The sequence below is a fragment of the Cucumis sativus genome, chromosome 5 (assembly GCF_000004075.3).
Source record: "Cucumis sativus cultivar 9930 chromosome 5, Cucumber_9930_V3, whole genome shotgun sequence".
Classification (NCBI taxonomy): Eukaryota; Viridiplantae; Streptophyta; class Magnoliopsida; order Cucurbitales; family Cucurbitaceae; genus Cucumis; species Cucumis sativus.
Window position 1 is genome coordinate 25,887,094 of NC_026659.2, and position 21,097 is coordinate 25,908,190.

The window sequence follows — 21,097 nt, forward strand, 5'->3', positions numbered from 1 at the left end:
AGCATTCCTTAGTTAAAATGTATATAACAGAAATATATATTTTTTCCAAAAGTTTTTTATATTTAAAATAATTTTTATTAAAAATTAATTTTTTCCTATTTATTATATTATATTCAATATAATTTAGATTATTCTCTTTCTCACCCTAAATTTTTTGTATTTAAATTGAATCTTGGCATATAATTTCTCACAAGTAAACTCAAAGTTGTTGGAATTATTATGGCTATCAAACTCATTGATATTATTCAACAATGGCTTCTAATGGAACGCTTAGCGTAGAGGTGAACTTGAAGTCCGTTGCAAACGAGTTTTGGAATTGCATAAAGGATTCAACAACCATCATCTTCCCCAAGGTCCTCTCCAAGTACTATAAAATTAAAGCATCGAAGTCCTCGAAGGCGACGAAAAGCAGTCGGTTCGATTAGCCATTCCTTTCACCTTATGGATATTCATGGATTAAGTTCTCGGATTAAAGAGAGGATCGATACAACGGAGTGTTCTGAAATACTACAAGAGTTTCAAGGGGCACATTGTTGTGAATCCTAAAGCAGATGGAAATGGGAGTTTAGTGAAATGGAGTTCTGAGTTTGAGAAGCCTAGTGAAGAGATTATGAGGATAATAGTATATCAATCAATTGATCAACCAAATTCAGTAATATAACCTGCTAGCTTAAAAGAATAGATAAACAAACCTAAGCTTTGAAACAACAAGATTATACGAAATAATCAATTTGTAACCCACTAGCTTAAAAGAATAGATAATAAACAAATATAAGCTTTCAAGCAATAAGAACGATGGTGATAAAATAAGTTTGAGAGAATTTAATGACACTCTCGGTTTATACTGGTTTTCATCCTACGTCTTTTCTGCTACTTGATGTATGGTTCCACCAAAACAGTCTACAAGAGTTTTCTCTCTCACGAATCACTCTTAGGAAGCTAACAAAACTCTCAAGGGAAATGGAAAGAAAATTACAGAAGAACAAAAACTCACAAATTTTCTTCTTCTTCACCAAGAAAAGCTCTCGGCAATCTCAAACCCAACCACACATATCTTTTTCTAATTTTGCCAATTTAAAGAAGCCTTTCACCGCCCAAATCCATTTTCTATAATAGACCACCTCCAATTTAGCAAATCACATGCATGTTGGCTTATTGGTTAAGCAAACTTTAAAGTTAAAGAAAATGGGCTCCATATTTCTTAACAAGAGATGCCTGATCCTCACGTCATTAAGGACTATGTGGTGAACCATTTTTCTGAACTTAATGACTATGTTTTGCAACTGCAGAGCATAGATTTAAGAATAACAATTGTATGTTGGTTCCTTTGTATGGTGTTTAATAATGCTCCGATCCCCTTGATATGATCATATGTATTGTATATGCTTCTTCTCCATTATCATATATCGATATAGATCAGTTTAATTTTGTCTCGTATATGCATTTTCAATTTTATTTGATGCCAATTTTTTCATCTTTTTCGTGCTGTATTTTATTTTTGTTTGATTATTATTACTTTTCTTTATTACAAGAGATCTTTGTGTTTCGGTTATATTAACCAGTCGAGTTTAAAAGCACTATAAACGGTTGCATCATTATTAAGTTCATTCATTCACTAAATATTCATTCTTCATGTCTAATAATTGATTTGAAATAATTATAATTAATCACGGTAAGAACTAATTTTTAAATGGAAATCAAAATACTAAGATCAAAATCAAAAGAAATAGTCCATAATGCAAGCTTAGATAGAACAAGATGAGGATTATTTAATTTATATTGCCAAGAAGAAGCAGATGAAGAGAATATTAAACACCAAAAACGCATACAAAGGAACCATATTATTCTCCATAGCCTTAATATGATTGGGTCTATGCTTGCTGATGACAGTAGTCGTCGAGTTCCATGAAATTCTTCACCACAAAATCCTTTATGGCATGAGGATCAGGAATCTCCTCACTCGCCTTCTCGAACTCGCAGCTCCATTTCACTGAACTCCCATTTTCCTCTTCTTTAGGAATCACAGCAATGTGCCCCTTGAAACTCTTGTAGTACTTGAGAAGATCCCCTTCTATCACGCTGTAAGAAACTGTCTTCTTTTCCTCGTCCACAGCCTCGATCCTCTCTTTCGACTCTTTAACTATTGGAGAACCTGATCCACAAATTCACAAACAAAATGAGTGAAATCTTATGTATGAGAAGAAGAAAAAATTACTAAAGTTGTTTACCCTCAGAGTATGTAATGAGGCGAATGGAACCAACTGCTTTCCCGTCGCCTTCAAGGACTTCAATGCTTTTGTAGTCATGGGGGAAGGCCTTAGGGAAGATGATTGTTGAGTCCCTCATGTTCTTCCAGAACTTGTCTGCGACGGACTTCACGTCCAACTCTACACTAAGCGTTCCATCAGAAGCCATTGTTGAAGATCAGTGAGTTGGAAAGAGTGAGGCACCCGTGAATATGTAGCAATGGTGAAGCAGGGAGCTTTAAATTGGGTAGGAGAAGTTCAACTGCCGCTTTAATGGCCGGTACCAAAGACAGAGGCTAACCACAAACTTCCCCTCCATATTTTGCAGCAGACTTAATTATTGATTGACCCACGAACAAAAAAGAATAGAGGTGTTGATGATGGAGGCGACTTGGCATGCCTTATCTTTATTAAATCGAATCTCACGAAAGCCACCGACCCTAATAGTTCTCAAGGTCCAAGGTACATGTGTTGACCCAAACAATAGTCAATGTAAACGATTATGTTTTTCATCCTTGAAAATTTCTCACTTTTGAGTCATGATATTGAGATGTTCATCCTCTCCAACCTTACTATTAGCAGGGGTAGTTTTCAGCTAATCAACTATACACTCTCCTACTACTGAGGATCTTAAAATGGTATGCAGTTAGTTTAGAATACAAACCTTCTCATTGTCATATGATTCCGTCGGATTGTGAGTTACACATATAACAAGTTCTTGCAATGTACAAACCCCATTTGGTGGACTACAGAAACAGAACTGCTTTATATTATTAACATATATCTCCTGTTCAAATTTAAAAGCTTGAGGATGAATAAGCCTAGTAACATGACCATAAATCTTATTAGAGATTGACTATGAAGAGAGAAGCATCTTAATAGTTCAACAGACGTGAAAAAGCACAACGTTCTAATGAATCAAGTATTTAAAGAAATGCCCATAACAGTACAAGAGAAACAGTATTGCATAGTAGCCAATGAGGACTTCTGTTGGCAGCAACAAACACAACCAGACAAGCAACTTGGGATTGAGGATTGACAATGGCAAGGTTTTTCCAAGGGGTATTTTGCCTTGGTACTTGATAGTTGTGTGAGATAATCAGCTATAATTCCTGAGGCATTTACCTGAAAAGGCCCCTGTATATTATTGTCCAACAATAACATAGATAGCAATCCACATGCTAAATCATGTGACTTACTACACTTTTTGCTATTACTCTGTATCTATTGAAGGTGTATTCATGCTCAGTCTATGCTATCAAATCGGGCAACTCTTTGAGTTGCTCGTCTCAAACTTCAGCAAACTTCAGGGATGTGAAGCTTCAGACTAAGGGAGCGAGCTTGCACCTCAAAAATGCTGAGAAGAATAATTGTTTACTTCTAGAATCATTCATTCCAATGCTTCTTCACAGCTACTTACTTTACACTATCTCATTAAATAATTTTTAACTTTGATCAGCAACTTTCCAATAACATAAAGAGCTTACCGAACATAGTTATTGAAAGGATTGAATTCCAACTTTCACAAGTATACTTTCTTGACAAAAGATTATCAAGAAAGAAGTTGATTGAAAAGGATCTCGAAGTTATAGTCTGTAATCTACAAATATGTACAGAGTAATTTTACAAGCAAAATTCTTAGCTTCAAAGAGGAAAAAGGGGGGAAATTAGTAGAAGTGGCAGGGTAATAATAAGCCCATAATGTTATCTACCTCAGTAGAAAGTGCAGCAAGTTTTCTATACCATTCACAACTTCATCCTTCAAGAGAAATTGGTACATCTGATTCAGAAGGACTGCTCCTGGTCATGGCAGGAAGCTTCTTGCGCATCAAGTGCTTGCGCCTCTGCAGCATCAACAAGATTATTATGGTATCAGTCTGCACAACGCTATAGCCAGCTTTTGTATACATGTTGAAAGGAGCATTGTCAATCATTCTACAATGCAGGTACACCTCCCTCGAGGTACTCATTTGTGAAATCAATTCCTCACCAGCCTTCAAAAGATGCCACCCAATACCCCTCCTGAAAATTCCACAACTTTAAACTCTTAGACTTTATCATGGACCTAAGTTCCACATTGACTAGGTAACAGAAATATTTATGGTATATAAGTAAAGACAAGAATCTTCAACAGTATGAGACCTTTTGGATGAAACCTTCCACAAAACTGGAGTTATCCCTAAAGTTGACAATATCATACCGCTAACCAATATAATCCCCACATTCAAACTTCCAACTTTTTAACTGAGAATATAATGGCTAAACCAGTAGAACTATTATAAGATTGATCATGCTATTCAAATTCTAAATTCCTGATCATAAAGCTTCCTTTTCTGCATGATACAATCTAAGAGGCAAGCCTAGAGTTCAGAATGCTGAGGGTTGTAGCAAGTAATACATTAACAACTGTAGCTAGTTAAACCTGAACAAATATTACAGAACCTAATTGGTGAAGTAAACAAACCTCCGAAGCTCCTTTTGAACTGTCATGTTGCATATGTAAGGCGAATCCTTAGGAGGTGTGGGAGTGGGGGGCGATGCATTAGCACCTCTCTTATCAAAGCAAACCTCCACTGTGCCAGCCAACTGTTCAGCCTCTTCTTCATCTGCATCTTTGCGTTTATAAAATCCAATAAGTGTGGCTGTGTGTGGCATCAGAGCCCTTCTTTCAATCAAATACTGTTTAACCAAAAACCTCAGCAAAGAAATATAGCTAGAAGGCCAGAACATTGACTCTGCAAATGATTCAGCGAGTAACCCAACAGTGGCATCAAGTTCATCATCTCTCATAACCCGAACCCAAATAAACCCAGATTCCAATTCCTTAAAATACCCAAAATCCCCAAGCAACTTGAGCTTCTCAAACTCATCGTTGGTCAGAAATCGACCAGTCCGAAGTGGGTCATCGAGAAGCGAAGAGTCCAATGTCGTGGGTGAGGAATGAAGGGGAGCTGATGAAGTTTTGAAGGATTGATTCTTGAGGAAAAGGGGAAATGGGTATGAAGAAATGGGAAGAGTTGGAAAAGTTCGATGTTGTGGAAGAAGGCGATGGCGGTGTAGATCCAGAGGAGGCGAGAAGGAGAAGGCTATGGCCATAGAATGGAAAGCTCGGTAATTGCAGCTCCAGGGGAATCGATAAGATCCGATTCTAGCGTCATCGATGATTATTAAACTTGGATTTGTCGATTAATACAATGAAGTCAAAACATTTTTAAACCATCGACCATTAAAACAAAATTAATACATGGTTTGGTGAATTTTCGGAAATTTCTATTGGGTTTCTCAACGTTAATTTTAATATTACGCAAGTATTTCAATTCTAGATGATAAAGGAGGAGAAGATTTCGTTGGCAAATGATGAACATTGAGGAATGGCATCGTTGCAACTTTTTCATAAACTGAGATGGAGTACGAAATTTGAGAATTGTCATATTCTTAATATTTAACTGTGGTTACTGAAATAAGCTTTTATTTGCATTTCACGATGAGAATGGTGATATCATATTGCCATGGAGGACCACCTCCTGTATTGTTGAGCTTGTTCAAGTCTTTACCATATTTAATATTATTCCAACAACTCCCCTCAGGTCCATATCTCTTCCTTCTAAATCCAGATTGGTTCCAATATCATTTGCAATCTCCTCGTGAAAATTGTAATCATTTTCGTCGATGCTCTTCGGAATATTCACTTGAGTGAGTCTACTCTTGACTTTCTATGGACAAATCATCAATGTAACTCTGCTCCTCGTGCTTGCAAATTTAGATTTTCTACTGTATGAGTTGAAGATCGTCACCAGTAGGTGATTCTGCTCTTTTCCTTTATCCTTAAGCTTTTGTCTTTTATAAATTGTACAAAAGAAAATGATTAATCACATCAATCCTTCCAAAAATAGCAAAATATATATATATATATATATATATATAATAGAACTCAATATCGAAAATATTTATGTCATTTTATACAATTTTCTTATTTATATCTCAATATTTTGTTAATTTGTGATTTCTTAATATGATCAAATTTTTTATTGTTTTCAAAATAAGCACAATTTAATTGGCATAAATAATGTAATATTAAACTCAAGGTCAAAATATGAATATATATATATATATATATATATAATTTTATTGTTTTTCACTTCTCATCAATTGGCTGTAGAAACTTGACTCAGTAACATTCAATGCTCTAACAATCACAGCTATGATTTCCAAATGTGCCATACAACCTTTAATTCAATAAACTTAATTTATATGTATTATATTTTTTACTTCCTTATAAAATACATATATTTTCATTTTTAGTTACTATTCAATTTGAAAGAAGGAGTGGTTTATGGAAGGATTAATCTTATAATAGTATACGTTTAGAGAAAATGATTGTGATAGGTAATGTTATGGTAGTACGTGTTTGGAGAGGAATTGAAGAAAGAGTGAGAATGATTGGGAAGGAAAAAAAAAAAAAAAAAGATAGAAATGAATGATTATGAAAAACATAATCTAGCTCCTCGTAGTGTTCTATTTATCCTCACAGTACGAAGAGAAGAGTAAATTATATATAACCAATACTACATTAATTATTAAATGTCAACAACTAAAAGAAGCGTATAGTTTGTTATGCATATGGGAAAAATGAGGTGGGAGATATTTGAGTTTAAAAAGTGAATTACTTCCAAACAGTTATTTCTACTAAATATATATTATTGTTAGTACAAACAAAGAGATTAACTCTAATAATACAAGAGTAATATTTATACTAAATAAAAGAGGTATTATTTGAGATTTCCTTCCTGAGAGATAATTTTCATTTAAACAAACAAATTCAATAACATAAACGTTACATTATTAACACAAATTAAAACGGAAAGCAATTACAAAAAAAAAAATGCAACATTTTGAAGAAACAGCCAAGAATTATAGAAACAATTCAAGGATATGAAAATTCATTAAATGGAAAAAAAAATTATCCAAAAGAAATTAAAAAACCATAAATATTTTCCTAATTAGTTAACAATTGTACATCTCAAATAGTACAAGATGAAGCTGTCTTGCATTGCAAAAGACCTCCCTGCCCCCCACACATGAAGAAGAATCTCCTTCATTAAATTCCCCACCACAACCCAAAAGCAAAATTTTCAAAACTCCACAAACTTAAAAAGAAAATTCCTCCAATTTTGTATGAACAAAGAAAAAAAAATTATCTCATAAGAAAGTAAATAAAGACCATACTCTTGTGAGAGAAATGTCTTGACCAATTAAATGATAGTGAATTTGAATTTATTTGTATTCAACAGTTTCTATAAGTTTAGAATTTTCTAATAGACTTTTAAGTTTTCTTTTTTAAATTTGTAATGGTATTAAGATTCAACTAGTTCAATTTGGTTGGGCTAGAGATGTTAGACCCAACGACTTTATGTTAAATGAAAATTTTCATCTTCACTGTTTTTTCTCTCTTGAACGTATATGGAATAACTATAACTATAACTAAACAACTTTAAAATAAACTTTCTAACTCCAAGATATAACTTCAAACTTCATGATACCACCTCAAACACCATCAAGAGATTCATTAGACACAAAATTGTAGGTATTACAAATAAACAAAAATCTCAAACTTGGGTAACTAAACTTGTAATTTAGGGGTTTTGTTTTTGTGACAAGTAGGGAGATTCAATTCAAATATCAAACCTTCCACCAACATCAAACAGGCCTAATTTGTATAGATGGGAAGGCAACAAATATAAGAGTAAGTAAGTATGAACTATGAATTTAGGATGAATGTAATGAAGTTTAAGAATGAATGTACCCTCATAATCCTCTGTTTCTACTTGATTGTCTCTCCCAATTGTTCATAATTTCCAAAAGAATCTCATTCCAAGTATCGACAGGGCCAGGCAAACACCAATGAACACAATCATTCTGAATACGATCTCCAACCCCATTGGCAAATGGAAATGGGTTCATGTAAGGACCAGGATGCCCATCGGGCCTCAACATCGATATCTTCGTCACATCCAAAGCTTCAATCCTCAGCCCCCCATTTTGTTTCGCTCTAGATTTTGCTTCTTCCACTTCCTCCATTTCAATCCCTCTTATTTCTGCATCCATACCCTCCAATTTCTTCTCAGTTTCCTCATAAGGCTTCGTTTTCGGGCACGCCCCGGCCTTGTCCCAGTCCCCGTCGAAGTGCGAGGGGGAAAATGTTGCCAGAAATATGTTCAGTTCATCGCTGTTCGCCGGGTTTCTTCTGTCGATTACCGTCTGAAATGTCGTCCTCAATGCCTTTCTCAAAGCATCATAGAATCCAATCTCGGTGTGGTTTAAACCAGGGCAGTAATGACACCCCATAACTAATTCATCCCCTTCGTAATATACTGCTGGATGTAAATACCAATGGCCGATTGAGAATACAATCAAATGGAAATCATCTAAATCCACAGCCCATTTCTCATTCACACGATGTAAAAAAAGTTTGTTGTGATTAGGACCGGCGTTTGATTTTTCAATTCCGTCGACGAGAAACGGTGACCAGTAAACAGAAAGAGTGAGATTATAAGATGGGAATTTCCATCGCCGGAATTTGTTGTCCTTACCGTCTCTGTAAACGAGATGGGGTTTGGAAACAGAGGATAAAATACAGAGGAGGGATTCCACTTGGTTTCTAGCCATTGAATCCCCGATGAAGGCTATGTGTTTGTTAGTCATTAAGTGAAAAAATTTATTGGGGTCAAACCTTGAGAGAGAGCATTTGTGGGGCTTCCATCGCCAGTAAAGATAGCCCAAGTCTGTTCGACCATGAGCGATGCAATTTTGGGCAGCTTTGATTGTACCGCAGGTTGAACCATTGTATAAAGGTCCCAACTTGTCGGGGACCCATTTGCCGTCGGTGTAATCACATGGAGTTTCAGTAATGGCATTTACTTCTTCTGTAGAAAGAAAACAAATTTGCAGATTCTTTGTTAGTAAATGAACAACAAAAGACCTGAAATAATAGATTCATAAAAGAAGTAGTCCTCCTGCTGCTGTACCTTCAAGAACAGGAGAAGATGAAAAAGGAGGAGTCGACAAAGACGAAGAAACGACGATTTGGGGTGTCTGATGAATGGAATTTAGTGGAAGATGAATAGGATGAAAGTATAATCGGAAGAAAGCTAATGGAAGAAGGGCATAAATGAACCAAGGTAAAAGCTTTCTGATGAACAGAGTATGCCGCTGTTCCTTCAAGAGATTTGTAATAAACCCCATTTTTACAAAAACCTTCCTTTCTTTTGATGTCTCCAACTTCAATGGCGGACAAAGACGAAAAAGCTCTCAGCTTTTCCTTTTCTTTTTTTGCTTCTCAAGTGTGGAGGACGATGGGGGTGATAGCTGAATTTGCAGACAAGGACCTGATTTACCAGTGGGTTTTTGCCTTTGGCCCAAAACTCGCTAAGACGTCACACGTGGTTCCTTCCCATTGGTAGATGAAATGCTTTTTCCTTTTCTCTTAATTACAACAAGAGGCTTGAGGTTTCTATTACTTTATTTCAATATGATTTGTCCACTCTTGTTTCCACCAGTGGAGTTGAGTTGAGTTAATCATATTTCTCTCCACGTTTTGAACCCCAATAAGGATTTCACGTTCTATTAGGGGCTTTCCTGTCTTTTAGCTTTACTCTTTATCATTGAATTTAATGACCAAATTCAACTTAGCTCTCTCTCTCTTTCTCTTTCTCTTTCTCTTTCTCAACACATTTTAAATTAATCAATACATTTCATTTCATTCACAATTGATTGATGCCAAATAATAATAACAACAACAACAGTGAACTATCCCATTTGTCTACTTTTGTTTTAGGTTTATAATAATCCAACCATCTACAACAACTTGGACTTTGAAGATCCATCCATAAACTTTGATGATTAACCTAACCCTTTTTAAAAAGATTGGGAATTTGCAATTATAGTTTAATTCCACACCTGCCTTACCCAACCCATGATAAATTTTGTTAATTGGTCAAAAGTCTAACATGTGTTTTCGTTTTCCTATGAATAAATAAAAGAAAATATCATTTACAATTTAAGTCTAATGAATATTCACTCATTATATTTCAACAACAGTAATCGATTTATGGGCTTAAATACCATTAATTAGTTACAGTTTTCATTTAATTAATATTGTCTGTTTCTCAAATAGTGTGCAATAATCATTTATTAATTTGATGACGAGACAACATTTATAAACCATTTTTCTTTTTATGTGCACATCACAGCTTTATTACTGTAATAAAAAACTCTTAACTTTTTTCTTTTAAAGTTTCACTTGCTTTCAAAAATTGCAGTAGGATCCTTAACCAATCCTAGCCAAACATAAAATTTGCATACCTCTCTATCAGGAGGTTATATAATTATCAGTAAAGTGATTTCGAAACTCCAACCGAACAATCTAGATTAATCAACTCTATAAAATACATAATTTATAGTTTTATATGAGGCAACTTGGATTATTAGACATCCTTTTACTCTCTAACTTAAGCTTAACATAAAGTTTGTGCAAAAGGATCACACCAACATGTTCAAGTTTTCTCTTTTGTAGGTTATGATTTTCATCGTTTTAAAAGTTAGTGTAAGAAGGAAAACATAATATTTGAGAATTAGAGAATTTAATGAACTAAATTAGGATTGATTTGGTGATGATAAAAATAGTGTGTAATTAGACTGTCTTAATTAGTTTTGTGTTGATGGTCTCACATGATTGAGTGAGGGATTTTGTATTTTGTTGAAATGGAAGTGTCAGAATTCACATGTGGCTGAAGACAACAAAGTTTAATTTTATAATTTAAACTTTATATTTGATTGAATAAATTAGATATGGGCATATAATATAAGATTTTATTTGGTTTGTTGTCATGTGGTCACTTGTAATTGCTTCTTTGATTAAAAACTCAAATAACATGTATGAATAACTATTGGTATGTACTTGTGACTTCTTATTTATTTAATTAAATGGATTATTGCTTGATTTGGCCCAAATATCAACTAATATTAGATCCAATAATTAACCAAACCCAAGCTAACGAAAATTTGGAGTTCTCCACCGTTTCAAAGATTTAGAAAAATTTAAGATTTCATAGCTCTTAGAGAGAACTATCCCAAATCACATATGATCACATTTAAATAGGATCATTTTTCAAAATTTAAAAAACATTCATGAATTATGCTTTCTTAAATTAAGTGTATGCATTCAATAAATAGAAATGAATACTTTTAACAAAGAGAAGGTTAGGTTAATATGAGTGTCAGTTACACACACCCTATCCAATTGATTTGATTTGCGACATAAGAAGTCCAATCCTTTGAGCTTTCATATCTTTGGGCTTAGGAAAATAGTCCAAACAATATAAAATTACTCATATATATTTTGTAGAGGGAGTTTTTCAATTCGCGTAATAAATAAAAATTAATTTGTGAGGTTAAATTATTTAATTAATTATCCAATTATAAAAGTAAAAAAAAAAAAGAGAGAGAGAGAGAGATATGTTAAAGAACAAATTTAATTATGAAAATAACACGAGTTGGAAAGATTGAATTAGGTTAGATAAAGAAAAAGAAAAATGGATTTGAAGCAATGTTATAATTAATAACAAAAGAAACGAGAATAGAAGAGATAGATTAGTAATATAGGGTTATTAATGTAAAGTTAATAAATATATGTATATATAATTAAATTAGAAGGTATTGTTGTTTGAAGAAAAGGGCAAAGCCCTAATTTATATGGGGATTAGATAGTTGAGTGGTTACCCAACTCCTTGAGTAGGAGGAAACAAATTTTATAGCGAGGAAGAAGGAAGGGGGAGAAAATGGCACTGGACGGTAGCGGCAATGGAGATGACTTCTCTGTAGGATCTTTCTTCTCCATTAAGACCACCTTAGGAGATGAATTTCAAGGACAAGTCATTACCTTTGACCGCCCCTCCAACATCCTCGTCCTTCATATCCTTTCTTCATTTCTAGTTTTTTTTTTTTTTTCTTCACTTTTCGTTATCTTGAATTCCTTGACTGTTTCTTCCTTCTGTTGTTATTTTTCTGCTTTCGATACAGGAGGGTTCAAAGCCAGGACCTCGCAGGAACATAAGGCTGTTGAAGGCCAATTATATTAAGGAATTTTCGTTTTTGGGACATGGTGAAGATCCTCTTGATCTCAAAAACTGTTACCTCGATCTCAATACTCTCCGTGCCCGAGAAGAACTTGCCATTAGGTTTTGGTTTTGTTTTTCGATAACCTATTGTTTCCTCTACATTTGGTTGTTGGGTTTAATTGATTTTTTCTAGGCAAGCTGAGGCTGAGGCGGAGAGGATAGGAGTGGGTGTCACTAGCGAGGCTCAAAGTATTTTTGATGCTCTATCTAAAACGTAAGTAATTCTTTTATGGTTTTGAATCCTTTAATGCCATAATGCCATATCAACCTTTGGATATTTCAATCTAGAAATTCAAGCACTTTTATCATGTTAAAGTGAAAATTGGATCCTAAAAGGAATGGAGGATTAGGTAATTGGAACATAATAGACCGCTATTAGATATTTTGAACGGGCTAACCTGACCAGAAGGCTAATTCACCATGTTTGTCTTCCGAAGCTGTTTTTTAACATTTATCTATTTATTTTTATCATTCTCCGTTTTTTTTTAAAAAAATGAATACATTAGTTTATAATTAAATTCAGTAGGTAAAAGTATTGTATTTGCATCTGTACGGTATGAAAATGGGATGTATCTGCTTTTTGTTATTAGAAATTACTGGGTTGCAAACCCAAGTATGTTCATTGGATTATCTCATTTCATGAGGTATGCTACCTGAATGAGACCCAAAGTGATAGAATTCCATCTTGAAGTTTGTAATATAATTTTTCTACCATACATTTTTGTTTTTACATTTTTACTAACATCATTAGGCTTCCTGTTCGTTGGGACAAGACTGTGATAGTTGTAATGAATGAAGTACGTGTGAGCAGTCCTTACCTACCTGAATCTGTTTCCGGAGGCACCCCTGCTGCCAATGAGCGCGTGAAGAAAGTGGTATGAATGTTCAATAAATATTGAAAAGCTTGTGAATGGATATATGTTTTTCATTTCTTTCTTTGTGATGCCTTACACAAACTGACCTTAAACTTGTCAATGTATAAATATTGATGTATTTTTTTCTAAAAGCTTGAATGGGAGAGGAAGCGATTGCAAGTTCGTGGGGGTGGTCAGTGATGCTCATTCATCCCTATCCTTTCTTTTCTGGGTGCGGTTAGCTGTACGGAGCCAAGGTATTATCTGATTTAGAGGCATCAGTGTCAGCAATCTCGGAGGAATTTGGTGTTTGAGTGGTAACCTAGTCGAATTTAGTGTAACCTGTTAGCCAAAGTTTTTTGCTTAGTGGTTTCTGGTCGTTGATTTTTTACTGTTTATGGACTGCATTGGACACGACAAAGCACTTTCTGTGTCCATATTTAAAGTTTCCCAAGATTTGCTCTGCAAGTATACAAGCAAATTCAAATGTAATAACTGTACTTATTGCATTTGGTCATAACGTGGAAAAAGAAAAGGTTTTGAAATAGATGACCGGCCTGTCTCATGGTCTAACATTGATATTGTTTGGGCATAAGATTGCCTCTATAGTTTATTTGCCATGTCTTTCAATGCTGTTCGTTGGAGTTTAAAAAGTTGTGTGAAATTACATTTGTAGATGTTGTGGGCATCTTCCTTCAAAAAAAGTAGTAGGCAAATGAAAAGCTTGGACAGCCTATGGCGCCAAAAGAACATTGATTTATTGATTGATTTATTTTCCATGCTCTTTCTTTTCCTCTTTGTTATGCTGACCTTTACTTTTCCTAATGGCCCCATTATTGACTGTTTCTTTATTCCACTTTTGAAATTGATAAGCTAATTCTTAAACCTTACGCTCTGACCTTGAAAAGGAATGTAATTGGCTGTTAGGAATAAAATGATAACCTTTTATCTGCCCTTTCTCTAAGGATGGCCAAATTTGAAGACATTCAAAGAGAATTCTTTTTTTAAGTACAGATAATCATGATATTTTTTCCCTTTTAAAGTAAGTATTTTGGAGATGAAAATGGTAAAATGGTTAGCTTTCAAAATAGCTCCAACTGATATATTTGATAATTTGTTATTGTTAAAACAAGAAAGAACAGGAAAAAAGCTCTTCAATGAGATTTTTCTAACCTTTGTTTATTAATGATGGATGGATGGCATTATCTATTGGAATCGTATTCTTCTAAGTTGAACTAGAGCTGCAAAAGTTGACATCAATCACCAAAAATAAGGAATTTGATACCGATCCTTTTGAGTCATTAGCAGAATTTTATTTCAAAATACTGTCTTAGTTTTGTTGATTATTCTGTACCCAAATCGAACAAATTACTTTAAAAACAATAATAGCCCCTTTATTTCACTTCTACAATTTAAGATTAACAAGAACCATCTCAGAAGATGAACTTCTTGGTGGATTTTCTAATTTACTTCCAATTTTTCTTGTGGTTTTGAATTTTTGTTATAATAATGTGAGTTGTTTCGAATGCAAACCAGAATCCTCGTTGGTATGCTGCGATCTCGTCACTGAAACAAGCTTCGTGTCAAGTGGGTTGACAAGGAGGGGAAAAAATCATAAAGGCCTCTGTTTTCATAATGCTATAACTTATTTTCTTTGAGAGTTGAAGCATAAGAGAACGAGTCTTGAGTTTGCTTTTTAAAACCAAGCGACGACCTTACTTGAACAAGATTGGTTCTATAGGTTACAACTCAAGAACTGAAGGGTCTGAACTCTGAACTTATTGTTCTAACTGGAGCATAAACGATTTCAATAGGCAGAAGAATGGAATAAGTTGTTTTTCTTTAGCAAGTAGTGGTAATTGGTTAAACTAATGGCAGAGATTCGCAGAGAAGATGGTGGGGGAAAGCTTTTGATACAAAACTTTTTCTTTACGTGATTGAATAAAAGTAAGAAGACTGACAATAAAATAACGAACTAGGAGATGCTTTTTTGGCTTTAGGTTACAGAGGAGGTGGTGATGGTTTCTTTCTTGTTCCAAGAGAGGTATCACTCTTTTTGCTTCTTTTCACATATCTCTAACTCACCTTTATGTTTCTATTTCCTACAAACTTAAGTGGGTCTTGAGCTGTAAAAACTCATTTTTTTCCCATTTTCACTCTCAAGTTTCTTCCTAGTTCTTTCACTCCAATGCTCGCCTTCTGAAACTTTGGCCCTTGTTTGATTTTGTTGTTCCATTTCTTGGTTTTCGTGTGGGATAAAGGCATAACTTTTGTCCAGGACTTTGACTTGTTGGTTTTTGCCTTGTATTGGTTCTTCTTGGGCTTTGATAATTCAAGAAATTGGAGTTTCTTTATAGCATTAGAAGACAATACTTGGGATAAGAGTTGTGAATTGTTTAGAAGAAAAGAAGGAAAAGAAAAAGAAGCATGGCAGGAGGTGGAACGTCTGCACCACCGCCAAAACAGGAGGAGCTGCAGCCACATCCAGTGAAAGATCAACTACCAAATGTTTCTTATTGCATTACCAGTCCTCCTCCATGGCGTAAGTTCCTTGATTTTTTGTTTTCTTGTTTGTCATTGTTAAATATATAGCTGCTCTTTAGCAGAACATTTTGCTTCTAACTGAGGTCTTAATCTTCAAACATCGGTGTGAACGTAAACTAAAATAAATGAGAAATGAACTTCATTTTTCGGTTGCTAAATGTAATTGTTTAAAATTTGAAATGCAGCCGAAGCAATTCTACTTGGTTTCCAACATTACTTGGTCATGTTGGGAACAACAGTGCTAATTCCCAGCTCTTTAGTTCCCCAGATGGGAGGAGGAAATGTAAGCTTACAATTGTTATGGATGTTTGAAGGTTTTTCTTGTTTCTTGATGAATATTGTATGTGGATCTCAATTCTTCTACAAAATTTTGTTCCAGGCAGAGAAAGCAAAGATGATCCAAACACTGTTGTTCGTCGCTGGTTTGAACACGTTGCTGCAAACATTTTTTGGTACTCGTTTACCTGCAGTAATTGGAGGATCTTATTCATATGTGCCAACAACAATTTCAATTATTTTGGCGGGTCGATATAGTGACATTGTAAATCCCCAAGAGGTAACATTCGTTTGTTGACACCGTATGCTTAAAATCTCTCTCATGTCCCCATTTAACTTGATTTGACTGACTTATCCAATCTCAGAAATTCGAGAGAATTATGCGTGGAATTCAGGGTGCTCTCATTGTTGCCTCAACTCTCCAGATTGTAGTCGGTTTCAGTGGTCTTTGGCGAAATGTTGCAAGGTTTGTTGTTAGCTTGTTATACTTCTATCAAGCTTTTCAGGGGGTGCAATTTGCAAAGCCTCAATTAGTTAGTTTCTGTGAAGACTTGGCTTTGAAAATCTTATACAATCTTAACTCTCTTTGACCCTTCTTATCCAAAAGTATACTCTTCTGTACTTATCCAGGTTCTTGAGTCCACTCTCTACTGTTCCTTTGGTAGCTCTCTCAGGATTTGGGTTATATGAATTGGGTTTTCCAGTGGTAAGTATTTTGTGGCAGTTCCATGGAGATTGGAAATGTATAATTTTTCTTTTCTCAATTCTCTCTTTAGAGTCTCTTTCTTCTTACATCAGGTTCTTGTTTCTTCTGTAGCTATCAAAGTGTGTAGAGATTGGCCTTCCACAGCTCATCCTACTTGTGGTATTCTCACAGGTATCGTCAAAATTTTCAAGCACCAATTAGGACTGAGGGATCTTGGAGCAATTCATTTTCGTTCAAGATAAAATTTGGTTCTCTTATTAAACATACAATCTAAATTGTTTTGCAGTATATACCTCACATGATAAAAGGTGACAGACACGTATTCGACCGTTTTGCTGTTATATTTTCAGTTGTGATTGTTTGGATATATGCTCACCTACTCACTGTGGGTGGTGCATATAAGAATGTGAGTGTAAAGACTCAACTAAGCTGTCGTACTGATCGTGCGGGAATTATAGGTGGTTCTCCATGGTAAGTCTAAAATCAACTCTCCTATTTAATGTTGCTTTCTATTTTTCATTTGAAAGTTCCTTACAGTGGGTTGAAAATGCATATTAAATGTCGGTGTCGTATGAATACATTGCTCGACTGATTCTCACATTGCTTATAGGATTAGTATCCCATATCCCTTTCAATGGGGAGCACCCACATTTGACGCTGGAGAAGCTTTTGCAATGATGGCTGCTTCATTTGTCGCACTCGTTGAGGTTTTTTCCATTACTTTCAAGAGCTTATGAGCCTCTATTTGTTGTTAACTTTGACATCACTGTTGACGTTTGGAATAATGTTTTTGGGGTGTGACAGTCCACTGGTGCCTTCTTTGCGGTTTCTAGATACGCTAGTGCAACTCCACTCCCACCATCTGTTCTTAGCCGTGGTGTCGGTTGGCAGGTATTTGAAGTTATTATACTCGAGAGAAATGAGCAGAACTATCGTATATTATTCATGTCTTTGATAAAGTTGCTTATTGTTGTTCTTTTTCCTCATGATCTTAGGGAGTGGGCATCTTGTTTTCTGGTATATTTGGCACAGGAAACGGATCCTCGGTATCTATGTAAGACCTCTAAAAAGCCTAAAACTAAGAGACTTGATTCATCAATCCCTCAGTCTTTCTTTTCCAACTTGATAAAGTCATTTTGTAATTTCTCCGTACAGTGAAAATGCTGGATTGTTAGCATTAACACGTGTTGGTAGCCGGAGAGTGGTCCAAATTTCTGCTAGTTTTATGATATTCTTTTCTATACTGGGTAAGAGAAGTCCATGTCCCATTCATCACTAGCATCAAGCAAATTCTACTAACATGTATTAACAGTATGGATACTGGTGCACATCAGGAAAGTTTGGAGCCATCTTTGCTTCAATTCCGGCCCCGATAATCGCAGCTCTATACTGCTTTTTCTTTGCCTATGTTGGTATGTTTCTTGAAGTTGAAAATTCTCTACCATATGTTTGTATTCACATCAGAATCTTTAACTGGATCTTGTTTAAATCAATGTTGCAAGAACAGGTTCAGCAGGTCTCAGCTTCCTTCAGTTTTGCAATCTCAACAGTTTTAGGATCAAGTTCATATTAGGCTTCTCTATCTTCATGGGGTTATCAATTCCTCAGTACTTCAATGAGTACACTGCTGTTAACGGCTATGGTCCTGTCCACACTAGAGCAAGATGGGTATGATTTAGTTCTACAACTTTTATAACAACCTCAAAACCATTTGATAATCAGTCATTTAGCATAAGAAAAAAAAAGGTTTCACAGTCAGTTTGAACTTCTTGTTTCAGTTCAATGACATGATCAACGTGCCTTTTGCATCCGAGCCGTTTGTTGCTGGATTTTTGGCTCTGTTCCTCGACGTCACACTACATAGCAAGGACAATGCAACAAAAAAGGACAGAGGAATGCACTGGTGGGATAAATTTCGCTCATTCAAAACCGATACAAGAAGCGAAGAATTCTATTCTCTTCCTTTCAACCTCAACAAGTTTTTCCCATCTGTTTGACTTCACTTCAGATTAAATGGTTTTGTAGTCATGACATCAAGTTGAAGGCTATGTGATAGTGTAATAGTATGCCTTGTAGTACCTGATGTTTTATTCTTTTTTCTTTTCTTGAGAAAAAGTATATTATATATGAAAATCCCCATTTGTGAGTCTTGCCAATACTTTTTAGCTAAATCCAATGTGTGTTCGCTTCAGATAACAGTGAAGTTTTCATGGGGTTATCCTTTAATTCAGGTCATGTTTTAGTATATTATTTTTAGAATATTGAAAAACTTACGCCTCTTTTTTCTTTTCGAATATGTTTTGATTGTCTTTCTTAAGTTCTAAAACACTTTTTAAATACTTAGAAAGTCAATCATGATGGGTTATTGCTCCTTCCCAGCTGCCACAGTATTGAGGAAGTGTTATGAGGAAGTGTTATGAGCTCGCACAGTATTGAGGAAGTGTTATGAGGAAGTGTTATGAGCTCGTGGATTGAGTTTGAGAATGGGTTAAAAGCTTGTGGATTGAGTTTGAGAATGGGTTTAAGTTAAAGAAGGATAGATCTACTTTTCCATATACAAATTTACTTATTACAAATCATTAATACTGTAAGATTAGATTTCTAATTCTGCATACTAAAAATCTTTAGTAGATCGCAAACTTCCATAATTTATCGTTCAACCCGATCTACATAAACAATACAAATCTTACCAAACTTCACCAAACTCACATGGGCCATAGGTCAATACTATGGGCAAAGCCCACAAATATGCACTCACAAACCAAGTTGTGAAATTTATGATGCATGCCTGAGCCATTTATACTAAATCAGATGACTTTGAGACATGTATTATATAATATGAGACGAGTGATACAAATTATTTTACACGTAAAAGGAATCACTTTGGTTATACTAAGCCTAAACCCAAAGAGGAACACATTGAACCATATCATTTTGGAACTGATGTGCATTAATATAACAGATGCATCCTTCTTTGACAGAAGCAATTAACAAAGGCTGCCAACAGCAAAAACACTTCCCTAATTATTTTACCATCCACAGATTCCTTTTAACATTCATGACTTAGATGATAAACAAAAAGACCGCCTCCAAATGATTTAGGACCTATTTGAAATGACATTTTTTAGGACTGTTGGAGAAGTTTGAAGGTAATAAGGATTATTGAAAATATGAGAGGTGTCGGAATGAGCGAGAAATCAAGGACAAAACAGAAATGATGAGATCATGAAATGTGAGAACAATGGAAAAGAGGGTTAAGTTGAAAGTTGTGAGAATGAAATGAATTTGGTATTACAAATCTAGTAAAAAGTACTCGATCTAAATATAGACTTTGATTACATTACATCTATTAGGGGCTTCCAAACACCCAAACAACTAAGTACCTGAAAAATCATTCCAGACGGGCTAATTATTTTTTGGCCAATTTGCTCCAACCAATATGAAGATGAAGGAAAGACAATGTCCAATTACTTTCGAGGGCCTGTATACAAAGTTAAGAATGTGGACGTTACATAAAACATAACATAGACTAATTGAGAGACCCCTTTTCCAATGTGCAAAGAACTCAAAAACAGACTAAGACTTGATATGGACACCATTTCAAAGCTGAGTAATGCATAAAAGTAGATTGGAGCTTTGTATTCTTTTGAAGAGAATTACCATGCAGAAATGATTGAATTTCTTAAATCTTTTATATAACATCACAAATGATTAAACATGTAGTCTTGTGAAAACTTGTTTCTTTGTTATTCCAACGGTAGAATTTAAGAAGGGTGCTGCATAAACTCTCAAATTCTACTAGCGTCTATAATATGATATTATCTTATTTGTAACAACAAACTACCTTTCTTCTATTTGTGGACGTAACAAAGATACTGTTTACCGTTTATGTTTGGATGGATTGGATTAGAAAGTTAATTAGAAGGAAGGTAGTAGGAAACATGGGCACAAAAGTGGGTCCATTTTTGAAGTGTTTGGAAGTATTGAAACCTCAGAAACCGAAGCCCTTGTGGGAGTGGCAGAGCATTGTCTTAGGGAGTTGGGTCCCAGAAGGGAGCTTGTTTTTTTCTACTAGAAAAGGGTTATTATTATTTTAAGAGAAAGGAAGGGCTAAAAAACAAAGAGATTACCACTAAATTAACCTCTCTAATCTGAAACCAAAAAGTGTGAATATTAAGGACACGTGATTAGGCTAACATGTTCCTTCCAAATGTTCCCAAAATCAGAGGCAAAAGCTTATGTGATGTGATCAAATCCATGGCTTAGTTGGGTGACAAGGTGACCATTTTCTAATTG

At 34.9% G+C, this 21,097-nt stretch overlaps 5 protein-coding genes across 7 annotated transcripts; 2 read left to right on the forward strand and 3 right to left on the reverse strand.

The window, feature by feature from the left end:
- Positions 1 to 1,713: 1,713 nt before the first annotated feature.
- Positions 1,714 to 2,625, reverse strand: LOC101211231 (MLP-like protein 423). The gene is made up of 2 exons (XM_004135180.3): positions 2,229 to 2,625; positions 1,714 to 2,152 (listed from the first exon to the last, which is right to left on the reverse strand). The coding sequence occupies exons 1-2, from the start codon at positions 2,413 to 2,415 to the stop codon at positions 1,872 to 1,874; spliced, it is 468 nt and encodes a 155-aa protein (XP_004135228.1). The 5' UTR covers positions 2,416 to 2,625; the 3' UTR covers positions 1,714 to 1,871.
- Positions 2,626 to 3,121: 496 nt separating this feature from the next.
- LOC101210740 lies at positions 3,122 to 5,648 on the reverse strand. Its single transcript, XM_004135178.3, has 2 exons — positions 4,711 to 5,648; positions 3,122 to 4,268 (listed from the first exon to the last, which is right to left on the reverse strand). Exons 1-2 carry the CDS (start codon positions 5,340 to 5,342, stop codon positions 4,001 to 4,003), a joined length of 900 nt encoding a protein of 299 aa, XP_004135226.1. The 5' UTR covers positions 5,343 to 5,648; the 3' UTR covers positions 3,122 to 4,000.
- Positions 5,649 to 7,765: 2,117 nt separating this feature from the next.
- Positions 7,766 to 9,795, reverse strand: LOC101210982 (protein ALTERED XYLOGLUCAN 4). Its single transcript, XM_004135179.3, has 2 exons — positions 9,272 to 9,795; positions 7,766 to 9,169 (listed from the first exon to the last, which is right to left on the reverse strand). Exons 1-2 carry the CDS (start codon positions 9,486 to 9,488, stop codon positions 8,052 to 8,054), a joined length of 1,335 nt encoding a protein of 444 aa, XP_004135227.1. The 5' UTR covers positions 9,489 to 9,795; the 3' UTR covers positions 7,766 to 8,051.
- Positions 9,796 to 11,935: 2,140 nt separating this feature from the next.
- On the forward strand, positions 11,936 to 14,041 carry LOC101211481 (protein LSM12 homolog A). The gene is made up of 5 exons (XM_004135181.3): positions 11,936 to 12,215; positions 12,322 to 12,481; positions 12,555 to 12,635; positions 13,173 to 13,296; positions 13,429 to 14,041. The coding sequence occupies exons 1-5, from the start codon at positions 12,083 to 12,085 to the stop codon at positions 13,474 to 13,476; spliced, it is 546 nt and encodes a 181-aa protein (XP_004135229.1). The 5' UTR covers positions 11,936 to 12,082; the 3' UTR covers positions 13,477 to 14,041.
- A 315-nt stretch (positions 14,042 to 14,356) lies between these two features.
- LOC101210496 (nucleobase-ascorbate transporter 7) lies at positions 14,357 to 19,091 on the forward strand. 3 transcript variants are annotated; one of them, XM_031885686.1, is made up of 15 exons: positions 14,357 to 15,319; positions 15,554 to 15,817; positions 16,005 to 16,102; positions 16,199 to 16,375; positions 16,461 to 16,561; positions 16,726 to 16,801; positions 16,913 to 16,972; positions 17,088 to 17,272; positions 17,412 to 17,508; positions 17,606 to 17,692; positions 17,797 to 17,855; positions 17,957 to 18,048; positions 18,136 to 18,213; positions 18,309 to 18,469; positions 18,580 to 18,798. In XM_031885686.1, exons 2-15 carry the CDS (start codon positions 15,703 to 15,705, stop codon positions 18,796 to 18,798), a joined length of 1,605 nt encoding a protein of 534 aa, XP_031741546.1. In that variant the 5' UTR covers positions 14,357 to 15,319; positions 15,554 to 15,702. The 3 variants fall into 3 exon arrangements, with proteins under 3 accessions (XP_031741546.1, XP_004135225.1, XP_011655642.1); XM_004135177.3 differs by having other exon boundaries at positions 15,613 to 15,817; XM_011657340.2 differs by having other exon boundaries at positions 14,370 to 15,817; positions 18,580 to 19,091.
- Positions 19,092 to 21,097: the final 2,006 nt, after the last annotated feature.